This window comes from Petromyzon marinus, unplaced genomic scaffold, assembly GCF_048934315.1.
Source record: "Petromyzon marinus isolate PM22_M1 ecotype Great Lakes invasive population unplaced genomic scaffold, UKy_Petmar_22M1.pri1.0 PM_G_Scaffold_56, whole genome shotgun sequence".
NCBI classification, from domain to species: Eukaryota; Metazoa; Chordata; class Hyperoartia; order Petromyzontiformes; family Petromyzontidae; genus Petromyzon; species Petromyzon marinus.
In genome coordinates, this window is record NW_027423009.1 from 572,046 (window position 1) to 583,885 (window position 11,840).

General features: G+C 53.3%; 1 protein-coding gene across 3 annotated transcripts in view; it reads right to left on the reverse strand.

The window, feature by feature from the left end:
• Nucleotides 1–11,671, reverse strand: part of LOC142918167 (uncharacterized) — a 48,911-nt gene extending 37,240 nt beyond the window's left edge. For 2 of the 3 annotated variants that reach the window (XM_076062283.1, XM_076062282.1), the window contains exons 1-3: nt 11,313–11,670; nt 6,156–6,424; nt 18–588 (exon numbers count right to left, since the gene is read on the reverse strand). In XM_076062283.1, coding sequence (XP_075918398.1) covers nt 18–588; nt 6,156–6,424; nt 11,313–11,448 — 976 coding nt within the window. In that variant the 5' untranslated portion in view covers nt 11,449–11,670. Of the gene's footprint in view, nt 1–17; nt 589–6,155; nt 6,425–11,312 lie in introns of all 3 variants that reach the window. The other variant, XM_076062281.1, reaches the window with a different exon arrangement.
• Nucleotides 11,672–11,840: the final 169 nt, after the last annotated feature.

Sequence of the window (11,840 nt, forward strand, 5' to 3'; positions counted from 1 at the left end):
GACACCCTCCCGCTCACCCGCAGCGGGGTCCCGCGTGCCGAAGCGCAGCGCGTAGCGCAGCGCGTGGTGGTTGTTCCACACGTAGAGGGCGCGGTCGCGCGCGTTGTACTGCACCGACGTGATGAACCGGAACGGGTTGGGGAACGGGACGGAGACGCGAGCGTCCCGCCGCGAGTCGGTGTCGTACACATAGTCGATGCGGTCGCTCGTCCCCCCTCCTTCTCCTCCTCCTCCTCCTCCAGCGGCGTCCGCCCCTCCGTCGCCGTCGTCCTCGTAAGTCGAGCGCAGGACGTGGAGGACGCCGCACGCCATGAAGGCGTCGGAGGCCAAGCGCTTGACGTAGGCCGTCTCGAAGGAGGCCTCGACGCGCATCGCGCGCGGATTTAAGCGGCTCACCACCATGCGCCCGTGGTTCTGCTCCGTGGCGTAGATGACCCAGAGGCCGCGCTCGTCGGCCGCCAGGTCGATGTCGGACTTGCCGCCCCAGCGGTAGGGCGAAGTGTCGTAGTAGTTGGCGTTGGGGATGAACGCCTCGCCGCCCTTGACGCGCGTGCGCAGGTCGAACTTGACGACGCTGCGCGTTCGCTCCTGCGACGGTGCGCAGCGTGGGTGGCAGGGAGAGGTTAAGTGAGTGAGTGAGTGTGTGGTGAGGTGAGTGAGTGTGGTGTGTGTGTGGTGGAGAGGTGAGTGTGGGTGTAAGAGGTGAGTGAGTGTGTGTGTGGTGGAGAGGTGAGTGAGTGAGTGTGAGTGTGAGAGGTGAGTGAGTGAGTGTGTGGTGAGGTGGGTGAGTGTGAGTGTGAGAGGTGAGTCAGTGTGTGTGTGGTGGAGAGGTGGGTGAGTGTGGTGGAGAGGTGAGTGTGTGTGTGTGTGGTGGAGAGGTGGGTGAGTGTGTGGTGGAGAGGTAAGTGAGTGTGGGTGTGAGAGGTGAGTGTGTGTGTGTGTGGTGGAGAGGTGGGTGAGTGTGTGGTGGAGAGGTAAGTGAGTGTGGGTGTGAGAGGTGAGTGTGTGTGTGTGTGGTGGAGAGGTGGGTGAGTGTGTGGTGGAGAGGTAAGTGAGTGTGAGTGTGAGAGGTGAGTGAGTGTGTGTGTGGTGGAGAGGTGAGTGAGTGTGGGTGTGAGAGGTGAGTGTGTGTGTGGTGGAGAGGTGAGTGAGTGTGTGTGTGGTGGAGAGGTGAGTGAGTGTGGGTGTGAGAGGTGAGTGAGTGTGTGTGTGGTGGAGAGGTGGGTGAGTGTGTGTGTGGTGGAGAGGTGGGTGAGTGTGTGTGGGTGGGGAGAGGTGAGTGTGTGTGTGGTGGAGAGGTGGGTGAGTGTGGGTGTGAGAGGTGAGTGTGTGTGTGTGGTGAGGTGAGTGTGAGTGTAAGAGGTGAGTGAGTGTGTGTGTGGTGGAGAGGTGGGTGAGGGTGGTGGAGAGGTGAGTGTGTGTGTGTGGTGGAGAGGTGGGTGAGTGTGTGGTGGAGAGGTAAGTGAGTGTGGGTGTGAGAGGTGAGTGTGTGTGTGGTGGAGAGGTGAGTGAGTGTGGGTGTGAGAGGTGAGTGTGTGTGTGGTGGAGAGGTGAGTGAGTGTGTGTGTGGTGGAGAGGTGAGTGAGTGTGGGTGTGAGGGGTGAGTGAGTGTGTGTGTGGTGGAGAGGTGGGTGAGTGTGAGTGTGTGTGTGGTGGAGAGGTGGGTGAGTGTGTGTGGGTGGGGAGAGGTGAGTGTGTGTGTGGTGGAGAGGTGGGTGAGTGTGGGTGTGAGAGGTGAGTGTGTGTGTGTGGTGAGGTGAGTGTAAGAGGTGAGTGAGTGTGTGTGTGGTGGAGAGGTGGGTGAGTGTGAGTGTGTGTGTGGTGGAGAGTAGGGTGAGTGTGTGTGGGTGTGAGAGGTGAGTGTGTGTGTGTGGTGGAGAGGTGAGTGAGTGTGGGTGTGAGAAGTGAGTGTGTGTGGTGGAGAGGTGGGTGAGTGTTGGTGTGAGAGGTGAGTGTGTGTGTGTGGTGAGTGTGAGTGTGAGAGGTGGGTGAGTGTGGGTGTGAGAGGTGAGTGAGTGAGTGTGTGGGGAGAGGTGAGTGAGTGTGGGTGTGAGAGGTGAGTGAGCGTGTGTGGGGAGAGGTGAGTGAGTGTGGGTGTGAGAGGTGAGTGTGGGTGTGTGTGGTGGAGAGGTGGGTGAGTGTGGGTGTGAGGGGTGAGTGAGTGAGTGTGTGGTGGAGAGGTGAGTGAGTGTGGGTGTGAGAGGTGAGTGAGTGCGTGTATGTGTGTAGGGAGAGGTGAGTGAGTGTGGATGTGTGTGGGGAGAGGTGGGTGAGTGTGTGGGAAGAGGTGAGTGAGTGCGTGAGGGAGAGGGAGGGAGGGAGAGGGGGTGGGGAGAGGGAAGGTGAGAGTGAGAGGGGGGGGGTTAGTGAGTGTGTGTGTGGTGGAGAGGTGAGTGTGGGTGTGACAGGTGAGTGAGTGAGTGTGTGGGGAGAGGTGGGTGTGTGGGGAGAGGTGAGTGAGTGTGTGAGGGAGAGGGGGTGGGGAGAGGAAAGGTGAGCGTGAGAGGAGAGTGTGAGTGTGTGTGCGTGTATGAGTGGGTGAAGGCGTGAGCATGAAAGATCCGGGCGTGGTGGTGGTGGTGTGGGCCACACCAGCCCCTCGTACGCTGCGCCTGCCCATCATAGGTGCTGCTCGCTAACAGCGCTTGCCCCAACAGTCTGTTGAAAGCTCTACAGGGGATCTTGGTCTTTGATGAGCACAAGTGAAGTGCGTGGGGGCGCTCCTCACAGTGTGTGAGGGAGAGCGGAGGTGAAGGTACAAAGGTGTTTGAGTGCGAGTGTCTGAGTGTGTGTGTGTATGTATGTGTGTGCGTGTGTGTGGGAGCGGTAGTGTAGCGGTTAGCGCTACGCTGCGCTACGAACCCGGTGACCCGGGTTCGATTCCCGCTCACGGCCAACACCATCAGTGACGATTATCTGAACCGGTCCTGGGCCTCCCCTAGGTCGACTCAGCCTCAAATGAGTACCTGGTGCGGTGGATAAAAACATTGCCACTGGGGACACAAAGGCGGTCGGGCGTGGTGCTGGCCACCCACCCCCTCGTGTACCGTTCAGACCTTCATAGGTGCTCGCTAACAGCACTTGCCCCTACAGTCTGTTAAGGCTATATGGGGGATCTTTATCTTTGTGTGTGTATGGCTGCTTTGGGTACGCGGTCCAGACCTCCCCAGAGACCCTGGCTGACAGAGGAGGTGTTCAGGATGGTTGAGAAAAAGCGACAGGCCCACGCTCATCGGCTACAGCATCCCACGTCGGAGAATGAGGAGGCTTACCGCAGCCTTCGCTCGGAGGTTCGGAGAGCCGTGAGGCGCTGCAAGGATGGGTGGTGGTCGCGGGTTGCTGAGGAGATGGAGTCTGCCTCAATGGCCCGCGATCACAAATCTCTATTTAACTCCATCAAAAAAGTAACCTGCAGCGCCACACCTATTACCATCATTAGGGGAAAAAACGGTGATCCGATCTCCAACCCCCAGGAACAGGTTTGCAGATTTGCTTAGCATTTCTGTGAGGTCCTGGGGGAGGGGGAATCCCTCAGCCTGGAAAACATCATGGGACAAAGTGGAGATGACCCTGCTGAGGCTGTGGTGCCTCAAATATTGGAGGAAAAAGTCACCCCCTGTGAGTGGCTGGCTGAGGTGCCATCTGTTGAGGAAGTACTGAAGGCGATCCAGAGCCTGAGACCACGAAAGGCACCGGGCAGAAATGATCTCCCAAACGAAATGCTGAGGGAGGGTGGCGTTTGTGCACAGACTGCCCTACATGACATCATAACAACAGTCTGGACCACTGGATGGGTTCTGCAGGATTGGAAGGATGCCCTGGTGGTCCCCCTCTTTAAGAAGGGGGACCGCACAGACTGTAACAACTACAGGGGAATCTCAAGGATTATTCAACATCGCCTTGCTAGGCACACTGAGGAGAGGGTGGCGGAGCTCCAATGCGGTTTCAGGAAAGGGCGGTCCTGAACAGATGCCATATTTTCTGCCCGTGTGCTACAGCAGAAGTGTAGGGAATTCCAACAAGACCTACATCTCTGCTCCATTGACCTGGTCAAGGCCTATGATACCATCAGTAGGCCTGGGCTCTGGGTTGTTCTTCGTATTTTCGGAATCCCTGAGCCTCTGCTCATGATCATGATGGTGAGCGGGCCCGGGTAAAACTACGTGGCCGGGAGTCAGAGCCATTCCCTGTACACCTTGAGGTGCGACATTATTTAACATCTATTTCGACCACGTAGTTCGTGAAACCTTCAGTAGCTGTACCCGAGGAATTTCCATCTGGTACAGGTAGAATGGGAGGCTGATCGATGCCCGGGTGCGGTCAAGGGATGGCTCCCTATTGGTCAACCACGTTATGTATGCCGACGACCTGGTAATAGCAGCTCACTCAGAGGAGAAATTGGAGGCGCTGCTGCTGAAACTTGAGTGTGCCACGAAGAGGTGGGGCCTTACCATCAGCCCCACCAAAACTAAGCACCTGCCTGGGTATTTTGTACCATCGGACACTCCACCCCCACAACTCCCAATCGGTGATGGGGCAGTTGTGGAGAGAGTGGAGAGTTTCCCATACCTGGGCAGTGTGCTCATGACCGGCTCCGGTTTAACAGCAGAGGTCTCACTCCGAATCAGTCGAGCGGCATCATCTTTTCATCGTTGCATAAAGCTGTGTGGAAGCTACCTGGTCTGTCACTCCGCAAGAAGCTTCGGGTCTTCTCGGCCACAGTCATGCCCTTCCTTCTCTATGCTTGCGAAACGTGGAACCCCCTAATGGAACATCTTCGCCGGTTAGAAACATTTAGGCTAGCCTGCCTACGATCCATCCTGGGTTTAACCAGGCTGGATTGTGTGAGGAGCTCACAAATCCTCTAAAGATCTGGACAAAGTCCCATCGGTGAGCTCCTCCGGCAGGCAAGGCTGTGTTGGCTGGGCCATATAGCCCGCATGCCCAATCACCGCATGCCCAAATAGCTTTTGTTCGGCCGGATCGAGGTGGCTAAACGGGTGCGGCACGGGCTAGAGAAGAGATGGAGTGACGTGGTACAGGAGGACGTGGAGCTGGGTGGACTTGCCGATGACTGGTACCAGCGGTGTCAAGATCGGCCTCTGTGGAGGAGGCTCGTGAAGGACGCTACTGGGCAGTTGTAGGCAGTCGCCCTCCAACAACAGCAGAGGGTTGAGGAGCGACGCTCACAACAACGAGCGGAGCGCCGGGTGGCTAAAACACAGCAAGTTGGCACAGTAGGGGGCACAGGTGGTGCATCAGCCGGTCATCTCGGTCATCTCAGTCAGTCGACCCATGGCACCTGGGTCTGCCCCCGTGACCTCCTGCCAGCGGGCATTCGACACTTCACGTGGCCTCAAGGTGCACATGGCCTGGCACAAGCGTCGTGGTGACGTCACCGCCACTTAGTGGCGAAAGGCGGTTGTTGTTGTTGTATATACAGCTCACAACTGGAGGGCTCTCGCTCCCCAGTTAATTCATTCAGCAACTGCAATGTTTACTGGAGTTCTGAGCTCAGTCTATAAACTATAAAACTATTAACTATTTGTATTTTACAGGTCAGGACCACTGAGCCGGGATAGCTATTTTTCAGAAGCGACCTGGGCACTAAATGATGGCCCTCTGGCAAAAGCTCTCTCCCCACCGCCGTCCTATACTTCGGGTAATGAACACGATTAATAATTCAACACATTTGGTATTCGCGCCAATCTGAGAACCGCAGGGGCCATCACGAATGAAGGCGCCATTTCACAGACGGGTATATACGCTGCCAGTAGGGGGAAGGGGCGACGTTGCCAAGTGGTTTCACCCACGGCCTCTTGTATACCAGGCGAGGTAGTGAACATCTCTCCACCGCGCCGCCCCTACGGCCCCTATCATCATCATCATCATCACGGCTCTGTCGTACCAGGCAAGGTCCACCAAGCCATACAGCTCTTTTCCAGAAGCGAGCTGGCCACACAAAATGACAGCTCAACCAAGCGGCTTCTCACGTGGCAAAGTAATAGCGGCCAATTACTCTAAAAGCGTGTGGATTCTAAACGAGGTAGTTAACATCTCTCCACCGGGGCGCCCCGACCGCCCCTACCGCCATCTGCCGTCCATCATCCCACTGGTGCTCACGCGGAAACCCCCCCCCGGCGCCGGGCACCGACCCTGTTGAAGAACACAGCTCCGTCGTACACCACGAAGCCCGTGCCGTCGACGCGGTGCGGCAGCTTGTAGTTGGTGAGCGGTCGCCTGGCCAGGATGTCCTGGAGGGAGGCGTACTCCACGAGTCTGTCGGTGCGGAACGGTGTCCACGGCATGACGTACACCTTGTCGGTGGCCTGCAGCGAGTCGCGGCACCACGAGCCGGCCTGCTGCTTCGCCTCCAGGAGGTGCGAGGCCTCGCCAATGAGGACGCTGCCCGGGCACGGGAAGACTGCCCAGGGAAAACGAGGGACAGACGAATGAACGAACGGTCGGGTCAGGGATTCGCGGCTGCTCCCTAAGTTGATATTCTATCAACTGAAAACGTTTTTTTTATTCTTGGTTCTTTCGGTAAAGTCACCACCACGTAGAAAGGAAACAATAAAATAATAAAAATATAAAACAATTAAATTCTCACGACGTTTCGACTGCAACACAAGCAATCATCATCAGGTGTGAAAACCACAGCAAGAAAATTTGAAAAAAAATAACCGCCACTTTTTTCAAATTTTCTTGCTGTGGTTTTCACACCTGATGATGATTGCTTCTTGTGTTGCAGTCGAAACGTCGTGAGAAGTTTATTGTTTTATATTTTTTTTATTTTATTGTTTCCCTTCTATGTGGTGACTTTACCGAAAGAACCAAGAATATGAATCCCTGCAGTCACGAAAGCTTTAAATAAAAATTTTTAAACTTTTTTTTAATATTTGAGCAGGTAAGGCCCACTGAGCCACGAAACTCTTTCGCCGAAGCAACTTGGCCACACAAATGACAGATCAACGAAAGTTTCTTATCATGTGGAAATGCACAGCAGTGTCCAAATACTCGCAATGCGTGACGTTGATTCTAGAACGTGACGTTGATTCTAGAACTCCACATGACCACAGGGTTAACGTGCAAGCTTCCAAGTATACAAGCCTCAGGGTTGGGATCGAACCCACGACCTCCTGTATACCAGGCGAGGAAGTTGACACCCCGCCACCGTTTGCATGCGTGTACTGATGGGCGTATGTTAACATGGGTGCCGTCTGCATCGCAGCAGAGCCTGATGAAGCTGAATGTCCACAGGGAACGATCGCGTTTCTTAAACATGCACATGTGGCATGTGCATCGGGAGCTTAGCGTGTGGCATACATCGACTGATTCATCGTCGCACGTCGGTTACAGTGAGGGAAAAAAAAGCATTTGATCCCCTGTTGATTTTGTATGTTTGACCACTGACAAAGAAATTATCAGTCTATAATTTTAATGGTAGGTTTATTTGAACAGTGGGAGACAGAATAACAACAAAATCCGGAAAAAAACGCATGTCAAAAATGTTATAAATTGATTTGCATTTTAATGAGGGAAATAAGTATTTGACCCCCTCTCAATCAGAAAGATTTCTGGCTCCCAGGTGTCTTTTATACAGGTAACGAGCAGAGATTAGGAGCACACTCTTAAAGGGAGTGCTCCTAATCTCAGCTTGTTACCTGTATAAAAGACACCTGTCCTCAGAAGCAATCAATCAATCAGATTCCAAACTCTCCACCATGGCCAAGACCAAAGAGCTCTCCAAGGATGTCAGGGACAAGATTGTAGACCTACACAAGGCTGGAATGGGCTACAAGACCATTGCCAAGCAACTTGGTGAGAAGGTGACAAAAGTTGGTGCGATTATTCGCAAATGGAAGAAACACAAAAGAACTGTCAATCTCCCTCGGTCTGGGGCTCCGTGCAAGATATCACCTCGTGGAGTTGCAATGATCATGATAACGGTGAGGAATCAGCCCAGAACTACACGGGAGGATATAGTAATAGGTTTTACCCTTTTTAACTGGCATCAATGATCTCAAGGCAGCTGGGACCATAGTCACCAAGAAAACAATTGGTAACACACTATGCCGTGAAGGACTAAAATCTTGCAGCGCCCGCAAGGTCCCCCTGCTCAAGAAAGCAGATATACATGCCCGTGTGAAGTTTGCCAATGAACATCTGAATGATTCAGAGGACAACTGTGTGAAAGTGTTGTGGTCAGATGAGACCAAAATGGAGCTCTTTGGAATAAACTCAACTCGCCGTGTTTGGAGGAGGAGGAATGCTGCCTATGACCCCAAGAACACCATCCCCACTGTCAAACATGGATGTGGAAACATTATGCTTTGGGGGTGTTTTTCTGCTAAGGGGACAGGACAACTTCACCGCATCAATGGGACAATGGACGGGGCCATGTACCGTCAAATCTTGGGTGAGAACCTCCTTCCCTCAGCCAGGGCATTGAAAATGGGTCGTGGATGGGAATTCCAGCATGCCAATGACCCAAAACACACGGCCAAGGCAACAAAGGAGTGGCTCAAGAAGTTTCCAGACCTTAATTCCATAGAAAATCTGTGGAGGGAGCTGAAGGTTCGAGTTGCCAAACGTCAGCCTCGAAACCTTAATGACTTGGAGAAGATCTGCAAAGAGGAGTGGGACAAAATCCCTCCTGAGATGTGTGCAAACCTGGTGGCCAACTACAAGAAACGTCTGACCTTTGTGATTGCCAACAAGGGTTTTGCCACCAAGTACTAAGTCATGTTTTGCAGAGGGGTCAAATACTCATTTCCCTCGTAAAAATGCAAATCAATTTATAACATTTTTGACATGCGTTTTTCCGGATTTTATTGTTGTTATTCTGTCTCTCACTATTCAAATAAACCTATCATTAAAATTATAGACTGATCATTTCTTTGTCAGTGGGCAAACGTACAAAATCTGCAGAGGATCAAATACTTTTTTTTCCCTCACTGTAAATACTCGGGTGAAATAAAACCCGTCGTGGACACAGGCAATTCAGCTGTTGCAACAGAAACAGCTGGCATGCAGAGGATTGTGGGGTTTCCCAGGACGCGCCAAGGCTTAGCCTAAACGAATTTCGACTGAAGGTGTTGTTACTGGGATTGCCGCAAAACATTTTTTCGCGATACGCCATCAAATTTCACAACGGGACGATTTCCCAATATTCGTTGAGGCGCTCGTATTTAGCACAGCGTTAGTTCCGGTTGCAATCAATGCAGTCTCCGAGGCTTATGAACGCACGGCGCAGACGGCCACGCCAGAAACGCGGACGGCAATTACGCGAACCGTGGCAACGATGATGTCACATAGTCGCCACGCCGTCAATGAACCCCGGAAAATTGTTGGGAACCCGTCGGTTCGATTTTATAATAACTTTTGGTGAGCGCACGCACAGTTGAATTGTTTGGTTTTGACAGCATTACCTCAAGCTCGGCGTGGTACGCGCGTGCGTTTGTGCGCTTGTGCGTTTCGTAATCACGCCGAACATCTTCCAGTCCGCAAGGCGGAATGGAAAAGGCACCCGGATTAGTTTGCCTCTGTGGATATGTAGGTTTTGACTTTAACATAGCCATTCCTGTGACCAGTCACAAGCTAATCACTCAGCTATTTCAATGCTAAATTCTCCTGTTTGATTTATACTAGGTGCCTCTGTGGATGTGTAGGTTTTGACTTTAACATTGCCATTCCTGTGACCAGTCACAAGCTAATCCCTCAGCTATTTGATATGTAAACCCCTTTGTCAAGGTGCCTCACTTTAAAAGTCGCTACGAATCTTAACACCGTTCATTGAAGCTCTGTCGTCCCGACAGGTCTGTACCTTTCACCCTGAAGACGGCCCGCTTGCGTTGTGGAGAATTTTATTGTGTTATTTTAATATTTTATTCTCATTCTACGTAGTGACTTTTACCGAAAGAACCAAATAAGATGATGAATCCTTGCAGTCATGAAAGCTTTAAATAGAAAAAAAAAATGCACCCGGATTAAGTTGCCGATAGCCGCAGCGTGATAGAATAACGGATGCGGAGTGCCAGGTGCACACAATAAAAAAGTGTACGGGGTCAGTGGTGGACTGCAAGCGATTAGCACGCCGACCTTTGAACCCGGTAACCCCAAACTAAATTCGTGCTTACGTGAGCCCAACAGCAGTGGCGATTATTATTTAAACCCGTCACGGGCCTCCACCCTTTGGTTTGACCGGTGCGGTGTGCAGTAAAACATCGCTGGCAACTGGGGGAGATAAAGGCGGCCGGGCGTGGTGGTGCCGCCCGCCCGCTCCACCCACGCCCCCTCGTGTACGCCGTAGCGGCCTTCACGTCGTGCCGCTCGCTACGAGCACTTGCCCCCCACAGCCTGTGAGCACTTGCCCCCCACAGCCTGTCGAAGGCTGTGGGGGGCATCGCGAGGTATCCCCGTGAACCCCCGGTGACGACGAGCTCGAATATCGCTCTCGCTCGCGGCCAAAATCGGCGACGATTAACCTCGACCGGTACCCGTGCCTTCCCCTAGGTTGTACTCGGCATTAAGTGCGTAGCTGGATGCAGTGTACGAACACGGCCGCTGGGGGAGACAAAGGCGGCCGGGCGTGGTGCTGGCCGCTCACCCACCACGTGTACCACAGTAGCGGCCGTCACATGGTGCTGCTGCTGCTCGTGGATGGCGCTCGCCACGGCAGCCTGTCAAAGGGCGTCACGTGGTGGTGGTGATCTTTGTGTGCGTGTGTGTGTACGTGTGTGTGTACGTGTGTCTGTGTACGTGCGTGTGTGTGTACGTGTGTGTGTACGTGTGTGTGTGTACGTGCGTGCGTGTGTACGTGCGTGTGTGCACACGCGTGTGCGTGTGTATGAGTGGGGAGCAGTAGTGTAGCGAGTTAGCGCTACGCTGCGCTATGAACCTGGCGACCCGGGTTCAATTCTCGCTCACGGCCAACACCAGTGACGATTATCTGAACCAGTCCCGGGCCTCCCCTAGGTCGACTCAACCTCAAACGAGTACCCTGGTGAGGTGTGTAAACATCGCCAGCACTGGGGAGACAAAGGCGGTCGGGCGTGGTGCTGGCCACCCACCCCCTTCGTGTACCGTTACCGGCCTTCATAGGTGCTGCTCGCTAACAGCACTTGCCCCAACAGTCTGTTAAAGGCTACACGGGGGATCTTTGTCTTTGTGTGTGCATGTGCGTGCGTGCGCGTGTGGATGCGGCGTGCCAGGTGCAAACAGAGAGCTACAATATATATTAAACAAAAAACATCTCAGTGTTGCGCCTTAACTGGTTTAAATAAATTAAAAATAGTGAATAGCCTCATTACCGGTTGCGGGAGGCCAACCGCTCGTGCCCGGCAGCTGCAGCAGCAGCAGCAGCTGGGCTTGAAGCAGAAGCAGCAGAGCTTGAAACAGCTGCAGCAGCAGCTGCTGCTGGGCTTGAAGCAGTCTCCAGCTGCCCATCGTGAACGTCCGCAGGACGTCTTCAGCGTGAGACGGAGCGACCTCTGACCTCTACCGGCAAGGACTAAAATTTTAACACACTTCCTCAATGTCGTATCGACTACTGTAAAACTTGCTATACGTACGTCACACTCGTGACAATACTATATTCTATCGTTGACAATAAAAAAAATATTTATATTTGTAAACAATATTTATTTATATACAAGTTACGTTTTTTGGCTTGGTTCTCATTGTCCACGCTCAAGTCGCGTTGAGCCGCAAATCACCGCGGTCACTTAGGTCGCGGCAAGCCTCGAGGGGGGGGGGGGCACTTCCTGGGGTCGCGTGTAGCTCAGCAACTGACGTTGAGCCGCAAATCACCGCGGTCCCTTAGGTCGCGTGGAGTTCAG